Source organism: Octodon degus, unplaced genomic scaffold (genome assembly GCF_000260255.1).
Source record: "Octodon degus isolate 3935 unplaced genomic scaffold, OctDeg1.0 scaffold00058, whole genome shotgun sequence".
NCBI classification, from domain to species: Eukaryota; Metazoa; Chordata; class Mammalia; order Rodentia; family Octodontidae; genus Octodon; species Octodon degus.
Genome location: NW_004524634.1, coordinates 1750347 through 1765395, shown reverse-complemented (window position 1 = coordinate 1765395; position 15049 = coordinate 1750347). Strand labels below are relative to the sequence as shown.

Genomic DNA, 15049 nt, shown 5'->3' with positions numbered 1-15049 from the left:
GCGCCGCGGCGCGCTTCGCCACTCGGGCACCGCAGGGAGGGCAGAGGCCGGAGCGCCCGCCGCCGCCGCCCGCCGCCCGCGTAAGATGGTCACCTCGGCCGGACGGCTCGCCCTGCTCGCGCTGGGTAAGTGCTACCTGCTGCGCCCAGCCCGCCCCGCGCCGCCGCGTCCCAGCTCCCTTCCCAGCTCTGCCCTTCTCCGGCGCCTCGGGAGCCCGCCGAGGGGAGTGGAAGGAGCCTGACGGCCACGGGGACTCGCCGAGAATGACAAAGAGGGGCTCGGAGCCCCGGGCTCTCCCGGGAAGGGGCCGCCTGGCCGGGCAGCGCGTGAGAGCGCCGGGCCGGGAAGCGGGGTGCGAACGGCTTGAACTTTAATCGCCGCGGCGGCGTCTGCGGCGCACATGCCCGCACCGCCCTGCATACCTGGCTGCCCCGGCCGCCGCCGCGGGGCCGCCTCGGAGCGGGGCGAGGGCAGACCCCCTGGCCGCCCTCGTCCACTTGCCCTCTACCCCGCGCCCCGGACGAATAGAAGTTAAAGCACTCTCGATCCTCGAACTTTAGGAGCTCATGAGCTTTGGGATAGGTTTTGGATTTTGTGCGGATTAATTGTTCTTTTAATTAACTTCCCTGGGAAGAGAGGTTTCAGTCTCAGCTGAGGGCAGGAGTGAAATCCTAGATAGAACGTTGGAGTTTCCTTTGAGTTTGTTCTTGGAAATGATCAGGGACTGGGGGAGGGGGAGTTAAATCCCAGTAATGCCAGGGTCAGGTCCCAGTAGCCGAGAAGTTGACAGGGCCGTCTGTAAGAGGTCAGGGGCGCAGTGCCACGCGCCGCCTAGCCGGCTCTTGCCCCTAGTGGTACCGGCTCTCTCTGGAGACAGCTGATTAACAACCAGCCCATGTGTCCCGGTTACAGCTCAGCCTTGAGCGAAGTGAATTGTGTCGTCCTTTGCCACTGAGTTTAACGCTGTAAAGCAAAGTTGCTCTCTACGTACAGGGTCCTTCGAGTTTCAGGAAAGCTTTAGAATCCCTCCCCGCCCCCTAAATGCCCAGAGCTGCCTCGCCCAGTTCCGTGTACAGTTGCTCCAGGTTCAAGGACCCGCCTGCAATCCAGTCCTTGCCACGCTGATTAAGAATCGGAACAGGAGAGGAGACGTCTTCTAAGGGAAATGTAGGGCAGTGGTAGACGGAGATGCTCCTAGCTGCACCCTCGTGTGAAACTCACCAGCAGGTGACATGATTAGGGGCAGTTTTTTATCTTCCCGTTAAGAACCGCTGTGTGCGTGCATGCGTGTGTAGTAACTGTTGTTTTCATTTTTAAAAATAACAATGAAACATTACAGATATGGTGACTGTTGGACATTATTTCCTGACCTAATTTTTCTAAATAATAGTAATAGTATTCATAATTAACACTGTGTAAGCACTCACCCTGTGAGATGAGTTCTACTTTATTAACTCATTAAGTTTTTACATCCACCTGATGAAGCAGGTGTCCTTATCCTTTGCATTTTGTAGAAGGGGAAGTAAAGCATTTGGAGCCCACAGTAGGAAGGTAGACTAGCATTATCAAAGTGTATGGAAGAACAATGGATAATCTGTGGTTGGTATAGTTCCAATCTCAAATTTAGGACTTTGCTTTAAGGAGATATTAAGTGGAATACCGTGGAACTTGCTAAATTGAGTTTCCATTGAATCCCTTAGATCTTGAGATGTTTTTCAGTGAAAATTAAGGGCAGGAAATGATGAAGGTAAGCAAATCTGAAGAAGCCTTTGAAAGTTGTCTCCCCCACCTTCCCTCATAGTATACTCACCCATGAAGAATAAATTCATTCATCATGAAATTTTCCTTGTTTCCCTGAGTGTTCTCTTCAGTTTGATATTTCTTTCTTTGCTTAAGAAAAAAATTACAAACATCAAAGACTGATGAATAGGTAAAAGCTAGCACATACAGTCCCAAAATGTGAACAGTTGAAAAAGTGTGGTTTTTGTAAAGACAGGAGTAATTTGCACCAGCAAGGACTCCTTTTTATTTATATTTCTTCAAAAGAGAAATCGGAGCTGTTTTTCTGTGCATTTACTAGAACTGCTGCCTCCCACATGCATCTTTGATTTGCCATGTTTCCTCCACAGCTGCTTTCCTCTCTCATTTTTCCTAAATTAGTTGAAGGCAGTTCCAGGCGAATCAGCTGGTGTTCCATCACGGAGAACTAGGAAACCTTCCTGGGGACAGTCTGAAAAGGAATTGGTTGTTAAGGGTCTGAGTAGCTGCTTAATTACTTGGAACCTGAGCGCTGATTAATGCTTTGAGTGACAGAGTGTGGAGATTGTTGCCCAAATGGTGGCCCTGGAAACATAACCCAGACTCCTGTGGTGGCTGCTACCATCCCATTCCTGGTTTCCATCACTAGCAGACAGGCCTCACAGGGGCTTGGCACTTGGGTCATGCCTCTTCCTCTGTGTCTGGGAAACAAGAGGTTGTTCTCCTGGGCAAATTACTTAGCTTTTCAGCGCCTTGTTGTTTTTTTTTTTTTATCTGTAAAATGAGAATATTAAGGTCATTGAATATATTTAATACACATAGAATGGTGCCTGTAATGTAGTTAAGGCTCAATCTTAATGTCATCATTATTACTGTTGATGTTAGTACTTGGAGCCCTGTAGAATTCCAGACCCACTGCAGATTAGGTGAGTTCAGTGACTGGGAGAATTGGTCCATTTTAGTATCTTTACACTTTCCTGCTCCTCTCCCTTCCTAAGCCAGAAAAAATACCCCTCAACTGAAAAATCTATCTAGGTGATTTTTGGTGAGTTCATTTGGCAAGTGAAAGACTCAGCTGAGTTTAGTTCTTTTGGATATAGGTGTCATGAGTTCTTTAATTTTATGCAAAGAATTTATCTCTCTCCTTTAAGACTCAGTGATCAGTTGTCTGTTGAGGTTACCACTAAGTTCCAGTTTTTTCATCTGTAAGTGGAAATAGTAAATCTCCCCACCTCCCAGGTTGACATAAAATCAAATGAGTTAGAAACATGGAAGTTATGTATAAACTATAAAAATAGCTATACACAAAAATGAAATTTATGGTACAGGAATGGTTTATAAGAAACATTATTCTTGTAGCAGTTCCCACAAATAAGGCCAGGATGTAGACTTGAAAGAAGGTGGTCATGGGATGTGAAGAACGGTTAGTGGTGGAATAATTAGTCACCCTCCTTTTGGGACTGAGGGATCAGAAGAGGAACTGAAGTAAGACGTGTCATTTTGCCATTCCTTGCAAATGTCATCTTTCAGAGTAGACAGTGGAGGTTTGCCTAGACACATGTTTTCTGTACTGGACAGTCATAATTAGGCAGTATTCACCCAGAACTGGGCTATAGAGGTGTACAGTATGGAAGCCTTCAAGGCTGTTTCCCCTATTTGCTTTTCCAAAATTTTGTTTCCCCAGGATGAAAGTACATTTGATCTTTCTGCAAATAATGTCCCTTGCAAAAGGGGCTTTTTAAAAAAAGAGAAGTAAATAATGCTTTGTGTTACTATGGTAACATGCCCAAAAAATGACTTTTCCATTGGACCTGTCTCCAAGGACCTTTTCAAGGTGTGTTTTGAACAAGGTCCTAGTCTGTACTGCCCACTGAAGAGGATGGCCTTTGGATTAACCAACACTAGCTTGCATACACTTCTTTAGTACCTTGTGTTTGTCCCATGCTCAAAACTGCTGTATTTTCTACAGCAATGTCCATAAGTCAGGATCACCTGGAGATGGTGCCCACCCAGAGTTTCCACTGCAGAAGATGGGGGAGTTTCTTTGCCTAACAAGTTCCCTGGTATGGCACATGCAGCTGGTAGGGAAGAGACAGGAAGAACACTTCGGGAACCACCGCTCTTCAGTTAGCTGCTGTTGGGGAGCCTTTCGGCTTACCCAACTGCTATGTATCTAAAGTACGTTCTGACATTTATAAATGCTGCTCTGGATTTATGAGCCATCATTAAAGACAACTTGGAAGGCCTGGCTTGCTGATCAGGGCGGAGTTAGAAGCCTTACTGAGATCTCTTAATTGTTCTAAGTGTTCTTGTACTTTACTCATGGAAGATGCACTGGTCCTGTGTTATTAATCCTAAGCTTACTAATGGTATTCATGTCAGTCTTCCTCTGTTTTTTAAGTGCTGAAAATTGACTTATTTTTCTGCCACTTCAAATAATTTTGAAGGGCCGAGGAGATAGCTCAGTGACATAAGCACCTGCCTGCCAATTGCAAGGTCCTGAGTTCGATCCTCAGTACCAAAAAAACAAAAACAAAAACAAAAAACAAAAAACCAGACAAGTCAAATAGTTTTGACAACTGAATTTTATAATATGAACTTAATTCTATGTTAAAGGACTAATGTATTTAGGATTGCTTCAAATAGAGGAAGGCTGAGGGTCTTTTATAATGGCTTTTGCTTTTGGTTAGCTTTTCATGTCCTGTATCAAAAGGCAAGTACAAAAATCTTTCATAGAATCATGAAAGCCAGAAATCTGGACAGCACCATTGCTTAGTAGTTTCTCAAGAACAAGACATTTTCTCTTTAGATCAATTCTTTTTTTTTTTTTTTTTTTTGTATTTGGTACAGGGTCTACAGGGTCTCACTATGTAGATCGGACTCGTAGTGACTCTCCTGTTTCCAGCCTCCCAAATGCTGGGATTACTGGTGTGTGTCACCATGCCCAGTTTCAATTGCAGTCTCTGCGCACCCCAGGGGCAGAGCCAGCATGGCATGCCAGGGATGAAACCCTGGCCGCTGCGCTCTGCCTAAGCAGGCATTTTAGTCTGCTGAACTATCTGGCCAGCCCTTAGGCCAATTCTAAAAATCTGGGTAAATTCTTTTGAAACATTATAGATCTTTTGTGTTGACTATGACTTAAATAATTGTTACCTGAGCTTTAAAAAGTTGAAAATTTATCAGCATTGAATTTTGTGTCTTTTGCTAACAGTTTAAGTCAAAGGAATCAGAATTTTTTCTTACATGGTGTCTCCTGTGTAATCAGTTGTGTTCTAAACTCCTTTGCATTTAATTTTTTTGTTATCCTCTTCAAAAGGCTTTCTGTTTTCTTTACCTGAGTGTTTGCACTCTTTAAGTAATTGTGGATGGTTCAGGTTTCCTCAAGAAGGGCTTGGACGCCTAAGTCCTTTGTCTACAACTAGCCTGCTATTGTTAGACCTTTTTTATTTTACTCTTTGATTGTGTTCACATTTCTGGCTGGGAACTTGGGAGCAGAACCATGGATCCTCCATGGAGAAGATTGGTTGGTTTTTCACTGTTTCTCTATTAGTGTGAGGGCTCCTTCCTCGGCCTTTGTGCCTTGGGCACCTCTGAGCATGACCTCATGAACTGTCTAGTGCAGGAGACTCCAAGTACAGACTCCATGGATGAACACTGGGCTCTGTTGTTATATTAATCCTCAACGACTCTTTATTATGAAAATCATGGGTGGTTGCTTACAAATTCTTGCATAATCAATGCAACTAGTCTTCAGAAAAAGGAATGGAAAGGAATGGAAACATACTTCATTTTTTTAAAAAGTACAGTATGATTTAATAATTTTATGATTATAAAATCATGTTTTTTTCCCCTCTAGAATGTGTGTGTGCGCGCGTATGTGTATCCCTGTGTGTCCCTGTGTTTCTCTGTGTTACTAGGGATTGAACCTGGAGCTATGGCGCCAGCCCTTTTTATTTTTATGTTAAGAAAGGGCCTTGTTAAATCATTGTTTCCCAGGCCAGGCTCGAACTTGTCATCCTTCTGCCTCAGCTTCCCAGAATGCTCAGATTGCAGACATAAACTACTGTGCCAGCTAAATATTTGGAAATTTAAGGAAAGCATTAATGACTGTTTTAATTACCTGTAATTCTGCCACCGTAAGATAAACATGATGAATGTTTCATTTTAGAATCTAGTGGATGGATATCTAGGTAGATTTTCTTTAAAATACATATATGAATTCCAGGAAGCTCACATAGTTTATTTTTGTAACTTAACTGTCTTTTGTAATAAACATCTTTGTGTTGTTCTTTCACAACATACTGATTGCATTCACTACAATTTAACCAATTTTGAGGGACTTTAGCCATATAGATTTTCTCCTATGATTACTATTAGGAATAATCCACTCACTATTATTTGGTGCATTACCCGATACATTCCTTGGAAGTCATTGTGGCAGTTAGCCATCAGTTTTAAGTAGGCATAAGTTCTGATACACTAGTTTTATTTTTTATATATCCTATGTAAATACTTGTCAACATATGCATAGAAAAATGAAACATACTGCTATAATTAAGGAGATTCATTAAATAAGTTATATATATAGCAAAGTAGTAATTTACTATATAGTTGTTTAAGAAAGTAAAGGTTTTAACAGTATATTACAATTTTAAAAGTAAATTCCAGAGCTTTGTGTAAAGTACCTTAGTTTGAACTGATTAACTTTTTATAATAAGCAAATATTACATTTATGCTGCCTGAAGATAAGGAAGTGATAAAATAGACATTCTTGTACATAAAAGTTGATCAAATGTTTTATTATTTAAGGTAAAGTCTCAGAAATTTGTCTTTTCTCTCACAACCAGTTAATGAATACTTACTTTCTTGAATATTCCATAACATCATAAGTTAGATTTAACATTTGCCAGTTGAGAAATAGTTCACAGCCAAATTTTCATATTTGGTATTTGTTAGACTGAATAAATGGGTTAGCCATTTAGGAATGTGTTACTGTGAACTTTTTGAATCGTCTATTTACTGGATGATCATTCTTTTCATAGGGCTTTATAACAGCATCTTATGCTAAAAGGAGGCTAATCTTTTATTAGTCATATATTACAAGTGTTTCTCCCCATTGATTATCTTTTATGTTTTGTTTATGGTGCTATGGTATACCTAAAATTTTAATTCTTATTTAGCAGACAGTATAAATCTTTCCCCCAGGTTCTTTTTTGCTGTGTATTTTAAAAATTTCTTTATCTTAAGACAAAGCAAATTTTTTTTTCTTCTAATTCTTTAGTGGTCTCCTATGTAATGTTGAAATAGTCTGTCTATAATTTGTGATAGGATAGGTATAAGGTAGAGCTCATACTTGTTTTTTTTTTTTTTTTTTTTTAAAAACCTAGTTGATAGTTTCAGTTGTCAAGTGTAGAATAATATATACTTCTTCCTGTGGTTTGAAATACAATTTATATCATATGTTAAATTATTAGAAGTATTTGAATCTTGTTGTGGGGTTTTAGTTTCATTCCTTTACTTTGTATTCTTGCTTTTATTATCAGTCTGTTTATTGTATTTATTGAGCATCATTTCTGTGCTGGGCACACTTCTAGGTACTAGAGAATCAGCCGAGAAGACAAACTCCCAGCTCCTGTGTTCTAGCAGATAAAACATTTCCTTGACTGTCTATTCTGATGTGCTGTTGCTGGTACACAAAATCTTTTTCTTTTTATAGTGATGTCTTAATGGATTTTGTTAATTCTGAGATGCTTTCAGGTGATTCTCTTAGGTTTTCTAGTTAAGTGATTGTGTAATCTTTGTCTCTTTCAATATTTCTAGTTCCTACTAGAACTTTAAGAACAATGTTTTTCCTGGTTTTCTCAGATACAGTCTCACTGTGTACCTCAGGTTGGCCTCAAATTTACAATTCTCCTGCCTCAGCCTCAGTGCTGGTATTATAAGTACATGCTACCACTCTTGATTAGAACATTCCCAAAAAAAAGAAAGAAAAAGCAGTAGCTATCCTTGTGGGATTTTTTTCCCCCGTGGATTTACTGATAATGTTTGTGCATTTAACAATTTAGTATAAGGATGACTTTTTGGCTTTATGTGTGTATATATCCATATATTTACATGTATTTTATAGTGCTAATAAAATACACTTACCTTTATAATTTAAGTAATGACATTTCGTTTTAATTTTTTTAGAGATGATACGTGGTTTTTCTGAATGTTTCAAGGAAATTTCTGACTTAATTATGTTAAAGCCATTTTAAATTCTTGAATAAATCCTTGTAGGTAGTGCTAATGATATCATTTTCTGTATGTATTGCTAGAATTTTTTTTTTTTTTTTTTTTTAGTACAGGATCTACAGGATCTCACTAAGTAGATCGGACTCATAGTGATCAGCCTGTGTTCAGCTTCCCAAGAGCTGGGATTACAGGTGCGCACCACTGCACCCAGTCTGTCACCTCTCAGCACACCCTGGGGGTAGGGCTGGCACGACACTCAGGGTGTGTTGCTAGATTTGATATACTGTGAAGTGTTTTGGGACTTTTCTTTTTTAGCTTTTGATATTAACCTCTCAGGATCCAGGTTAGTCTCAAACTCTCAATGATGCTCTTACCTCAGCCTCCTGAGTACTGGGATTACAGGTGTACACCACCATAACTGGTTATATGAAACAAATTTTAAGGCATTCTATCTTTTCCATGCTTGGGTGATTGAAATATTAGAAACAGTTCTGTGAAGGCTTGAAAGAAGTGAGTTACAGACACTGGGCAAGGTGGTACATACCTGTAATCCCAGCACTTGGAAGGCTAAGGCAGGAAGATCAGCACAAGTTCACAGCCAGCCTGGGCTACATGGTGAGTTCAAGGCTGGTTTGAACTACATGGCAAGACCCTGTCTCTATTTCAAAAAAAAATTTTTTTTATTTTGTTTTTCTGTGACGATCTTTGTGGAGTTTTGTAGTAGGTAGCTCTATCTCTGGTATCAAGACCTCTCTAGGAAAAATCTGCTGTACGGGATGTAGGAGTGTGTAGGAGGTGCTTTGTTTCTGTCTTAAAAAGAAACAAAAACAAGTAGCTTACAAAGCTTTTAAGCCTGATTCTTTCTTAATGGTCAATTCAAGTTTTCTGTTTAAGCCTATTTTGTTAATTGTAAGTTTTCTTCATGATGTGTTCACCTCAGATCTCTTAAAATATGAACATAGATTCATAAGTCTTATTAACTTAAAAATGTGCTTTTGAATCTGTAGCTTCAGATTTAATGTGATTTCAACAAAGTAAAACCAAAGTCAGCACCAAGGCCTCCACAATAAATTCTCCTGTAAACTTTCTTCTTCTTGATGGCCTTTGACAAAAGGAAACTTCTTTTCCTTCAACCAAACAAAATTCAAGGGAGAGTTTCATAATTAATATTGTTCCCCCAAGCCCAGGGAACAACGTCAGCTTGTTTGCATAATGCATACACTGGCACTGTTACAGTGACGCGTTCTCCCCCTCTGACTTGGAGGTACATGGCACTGTGGTGCCCAGCAAAGGCTGCTAAATCACATCCGATGCTTTCCTTAAGCTTTACAGTGCTTCAAAGCCCCCCTGCACTCTGCTGTGTCTATTGACGCTACTCTAACACAGCCAGTGCTAGTGTAAAAGAATTTTGTATTGTTTGTTCCTTTAGCTTTTGGTTTTTTTTTTTTTTTGCAGAACTGGGGATTGAACTCAGGACCTTGCGCTTGCCAGAGAAGCACATATTCCACTGAACCATCTCCCTGGCCCACCTTTAGCTTTTGTTTATTTCTTTTGTGTTTAAGAGCAGTACTTCTAGGTAAAAAAATATTAGGTTGTTAAGGGGAGACCATATCTTCAGCTTGGGTTGGGGGTTTTAATCTGAGCTTGAATAAGGTCAGTAAACAATTGTCCTGGGCGTGCAAAGGATAGATGTGTCTTCACGGTTCTTTCGTCATCTCATGCTGGGTCTGAAGTGTTCTCTGTGTAATTACTGTACCTCCAAGAGGCACAGGAGAGTAACTGGCTAAATGGCACACGTAATATGGTGACACAAAGGCGACCCGAGCTGATAAATGAGAGGTTCGCAATAATATACTCTGCTCCCCTCTCTCTCCCAGGCCCTGGCACCAAGTAAAGAAAACATAAATTGAAGAGACTTCGCTCAGTTGAGAAAAAGAGCTTCACAACTGGCTTTTACCATGGCATTAGTGGCCTTGAGAAAAAGCTGTGTGAATTATGACGGAATATGACTGTTCACCTTGTCACTGAGCTCAGTTGGAAACGCAAGGCTTGAGACCTTCTTACCTTTTGATGGTTTCTGGGTTATAAGTTTTGCTTTGGAAAAGCGCATAGGCAGGCGGGTTGCATGCTGTACATACTCCCCCTGCAGATTTAAACAGTGACAGATGTTTTTTGCACATAGCAGACTTGGGTGTTATAATTAGGGTTTCAGAAGATGAATCATAGGTCCCTGAACTGGAATGAAAGCAAGCCTGGGGCCTGAGCATGTTTTAGGGATATGAGGTCAACTCTTGATCACACAGATGGGAATCCTTTTGGATCTGGGCTCTGCCTGAACCGCATGCACCACTCCTCAGCCCTGGGAAGAAAGTGGCCTAAAGAAACACACCCCTTATGCTGGCTACAATGGCAGGCACTTCATGCCAACAGAACTTGCGCACCCTCTGGTTGCCCTGTCTTCAGGACAGCTGTTGGAGCCCTACTCTTTCTTGGGTTAAGTCTTGCTCTTTTTTATCCAAAATGAAACAGAAACTAGAATCTACAAACAAATGAGGGGACTTGACTGACCTTATCACATACAAAAGGTACATTTCTTGTTATATAGGTCTAGCTTTATCTTGGTCTTAACCATCCAGCAGAAAAGTATAAAAACGAGGTATATAAAGTAAAACCATATTAATATGCTGAGCTGTAAAAGGCTCTAGTCAACAACTTCTGCAGATAACCCACTACTATTGTGGACTACTGAACAATGTTGGATTGTTTTGCTGAATTCAAGCACTTATAATATTTAGATGCCAATAGAATACCCATCTCTGACAGGACTGAACTGGAGAGGGAGGATACAGAGGAAGGACCATTTTGTATTTGTATATACAGAATAGTCAGGATAGATGTACGGCTGCTTTCGCTTGGTTCAGTGAGAGGAAGGATTTGTAGTAGTAGTGTTTGGACGGGATGTCCTGGCTGCTGCTTGTGCTGTGGATGACCGCTGAGAAGATAACAATGTGCAATGTATTAATTATTGAAAATGTCCTATTAATCAGCTTGGAAAGTATCTCATTGATATTTGTTTCTTAATAAATTTTTTAAAAAAGAGAGAACTTAAAACACTCCCAGATCAATTCATGAGCTACGAGTACCTCATAAGCTTTTTTTCTGGGGATGAATACATACATTTGTATGTCTACTTTTTATCTTTTCTCCTCTAAAAATGGCATCGAGTAGATTCCTATTGGGTTAAAATCTGATTTTCACTTACAGTAATATTTCTAGGGCAAACATATATCTATAAATCTATATGGCTCTAATATTTTCTTTTATATAGATCAATCATTTAGTTATCCATTTCTTATTGATGGAGATAGATTGTTTTAAACTTTTGAATATTTAACCTGAAATTAAAATTCTTAAAGCTAAATCATTGCCAGAACTTTTGCATTATTTCCTATGAATAAATTCCCAGGTATGGGTTACAAAGTCAGAAGGTTCTCATTTCTTCTTCTTAGTATGTTTTTACAACCAGCCTCCCAGAAAAGCCTTACAAATTTATATTTCTTTCACCTATGTTTGAATGTCTATTTGTCAGCAGAAGTGCTTATGATAAATGTTATTTTCTAATCTAGATGAAGGGATATCAAATTATTTTAATCTGCTCTTAATTGGTTTTTAGTAAGATTTTTATGCTAACATATTTGAATTTTTTATACTAAAGTATTTGTATTTATTATCTTGTGAGTTACGTGTATGTTTAGACTGTGTTTTGGATAGGTTAATTATTGATTTAGAAGCAGTTTTTTAAAAATATACATTAAAATTTTAGGTCATCTTGCCTTTTAGATTCATATGTGTTGTATTTAGGCTTACATAAGTGTGGTTTTGGTTTTGTTTTTGACTTCTAAAAGCTTAAAATCTGTTCATAATTCCTTGATGATCTCTGCTTTTGTATAATACACAGTTTGGAGGTAGGAAGGGATTTTTTATGGCTCTTTGCTTTCTTATTTCCTCTTGTACTTCTATTTTGTTACTTTTCAGGCCTATGCTTTAGTTCTTTGGGAATGTATTTTAGTGTAAAATTTTGAGATACAGACCTAATTGCCTTTCAGTGAAATAATGCTGCAGTTACTCTGATTGCATCTATTGAGTAGTTTCTTCTTTACTCACTGACTTCAAATCCCACTTGTCACTTGATGTCCTCGTAGGAGTATTTAGGCCTGTTGGGAGAATTCTGTTTCACTGACCTGAGGCTCACAATTGTAATGAGCCACAACTTGCGGGCTAGGACATATCACTGCCCCAGGAAACTGGGGCAGAAATGTTGAGAACCCCAAAAGGTAAACAGTGCGTTACAGTTGGCAGTGACTGATTTCTCACTCTGCGATGAGACTTCTGCTTCCCCTCACCCCACATAGGTGGTGTTGCCGGGGCGGATCACTTACCTGGTGAGAAAGAGTGATTTACGGCATTCGCTAGCTTGGCTGGAGGAAATGGGCATTGGGTCTCACTGTACCGAAACACCTGGTAAACTGGATTATGTTCCGTCCTAGTCTTTCTGGAACGTTGTGCTCTACAGGAACTGGAGGTCAGGAGGCAGGCCCAAGGCCCTCCATGTCGCCTTCTGGAGAACTGAGACTGAATTTTCATGTCTTCTTCTTGGATGGAAGTAATGGGGAGCATGGCAAGGCGTGCTTGGAGCCCCAGACCAAACCTGGTACCCTGCTTGGAGCATGGATTAAGGAGACCATCAGAAAGGAGCTGAGCTGGCTAGTCCTAGTGTTATTTTCTATATTGAAGCAAAGTTAGATATGTTAGTGAATAGAATGCAAGATTCAAATATCAATGTTAATTTTAAGGATAAAATAAGATTCAAAATAAAATGTGATTTTTTCCCCCGTTGGGTTTATTTCAGACTCTATTCCTAGAATCTAGAGGAAGAGGTACAAATTTCCTCTCTTTGACATTTTGAAAGTTTGGTGGGAAAGTTTGAGAGGTACTGTTCTATTTAGATGATTAATTGTGAGATACGTAGAGAAGAACAGTAACTAAATAACTAATTTTCTATTTATTTCATATTTAATTTGTTCTCTTTCTCATTTCCTAAAGTGGAAGCTTAGGTGGTTGAGCTTTAGATCTTTTTTTGTGTGAGATATTCATTGAGGGCTATCAATTTCCCTCTAAATACTGCTTTTACTGCACCCCACAAATTTCAATAAATGATACTTTCATTTTAATTTAATTCAAAATATTTAACTTCTTTTAAGATTCCTTGTTTGAACCATATGTTGTTTAGACATATCATGCTTAATCTCCAGTGTTTTATAGCTCTCTTCCTGTAATTGATCTTTGAGCTCAGTTCTGTTATGATCCATAAGCATACATTTTGTGATTTATGTTCCTTTAAATTTGTTAAGGTGTGTTTTACAGTTTACAGTGTGTTCTAGCCTGATGAATGCTCCATGTAGGCTTGAGAATGTGTATGTATTCTGCTGTGTTGCCTCTAGATGTCCATTGTATCGAGTTGATCGATAGTGCAATTGAGTTCATGTCTTCACTGATTTCTGCCTGCCAGATCTAATCATTTCTGATATAACTGCGCTGAAGTCTCCACCTATAATAATTTCCATTTGCAGTTCTAGTAATGCTGACTCATGGATTTTGACACTGTTGCTGGGCACATAGACACACTAGTTTATGTAACTTTATCATTCTTGAATGATTCAAAAGCTATTTCCTGGTCTCTCTGTGCCTGAAGGTCACCACTAGTAAAACCTCTATCCACTCATGATACCTCTAGTTGATGCGAAGTTGCCCTTATTGCCTGTGAATGTCAAATTCCAGTTGGTTGAGTCTTCCTGACTTAGTTCCGCAGAACTCATCACTATTTTAACTTTCTTTGTGAAAAGAAACAAAAAGAATAAGGCATTACTCCAATTTCCAGAACTAAGGGTCTGTTAGGGTGAAGACAGTGGTGAAGATAGTGGGACCTTCTTCTACTGAGGCAATGATTTCACATAAGTTCTGCTTTGAATCCTCTATGCAGTGTAGAAGGTTTTGGCTAAGGGATTGGTTACGCACCAGTGAACCACTTAAAAGTTAAGAGATTTACGCTTAGGAAAACAGCATCAGTTCACTATGTAATGTGAGCTTATTTTTTTGTGAAAGGCTTCTTTTTCCTAGTGTTGAACCAGGAAGAAAATAAACAAAACAAGTCTTTCAACTAAATTGGATTTTTTTGATTTCAGATAAAAAAACATTTTTAACAGTGAGAACAGGGCATGTGAAAAATCACAGCTATCATCCCATTTAAGATATATCTAAGTGACGAAACAGTACTTGTGAGTACTGTGAACCTAGCCTAAAGCGAAATTTGGTTCTTAATTTATTCAATGTAACTCCTGTGTTTTGTTCACTTAATGTTGTATTGTAGAGCCAGTAAGACAAATAACAAAAATTAGATCTATCAGCATAAAGTGAGGGATGCTGTGTATTCATTTAGGCTGTTAGATTGCTTTCTTCAGTAGCTGTGTACTGTCAAGAAGTACACTACTGGGTTTGGTGATGTTGATACAAAGAGAGCCATGGCCTCACCCTTGCTCTTAGCCCCAAGTATCTTATAGGTCATGGCAGAAGTGGACGTGTACTTTAAGGACATGAGATACAGTGTTCAGCGTGGGCCCACAAAGAATGCTCTTAGGATAATGAGGAAAGGTACTTGCTTGAGAAGATAATGGCCAGCAACTAGAAGAGTGCTGTCACATAATTCTTTAAGGACTTTATATGTACCACAAACTCCTTTAACTTACCGAGCAGTTCTGTAAGTAATGTTTTAGACATATCATGTTTAATCTCCAGTATTTTATAGCTTCCTGTATTTGATCTTTGAGCTCGGTTCTGTTGTGATCCACAAGCATACAGACCCATATCCCTCTTCCCTCATTCTGTTGGTTCAGAGGGAAAATGATGTTTTCAGGACCCAGAAACTCAACTGTTTTCTGAGATTTAAACACATAAAAGAAGGATATTTTAAAAGAGGAATCAAGATATATTATATGCAAAT

At 39.5% G+C, this 15049-nt stretch overlaps 1 protein-coding gene across 3 annotated transcripts in view; it reads left to right on the top strand.

The window, feature by feature from the left end:
- The first annotated feature begins 6 nt into the window (after nt 1-6).
- Nucleotides 7-15049, top strand: part of Tgfa (transforming growth factor alpha) — a 94727-nt gene continuing 79684 nt past the window's right edge. For all 3 annotated transcript variants that reach the window (XM_023718478.1, XM_023718479.1, XM_023718476.1), the window contains exon 1: nt 7-125. In XM_023718478.1, coding sequence (XP_023574246.1) covers nt 86-125 — 40 coding nt within the window. In that variant the 5' untranslated portion in view covers nt 7-85. The remainder of the gene's footprint in view (nt 126-15049) is intronic.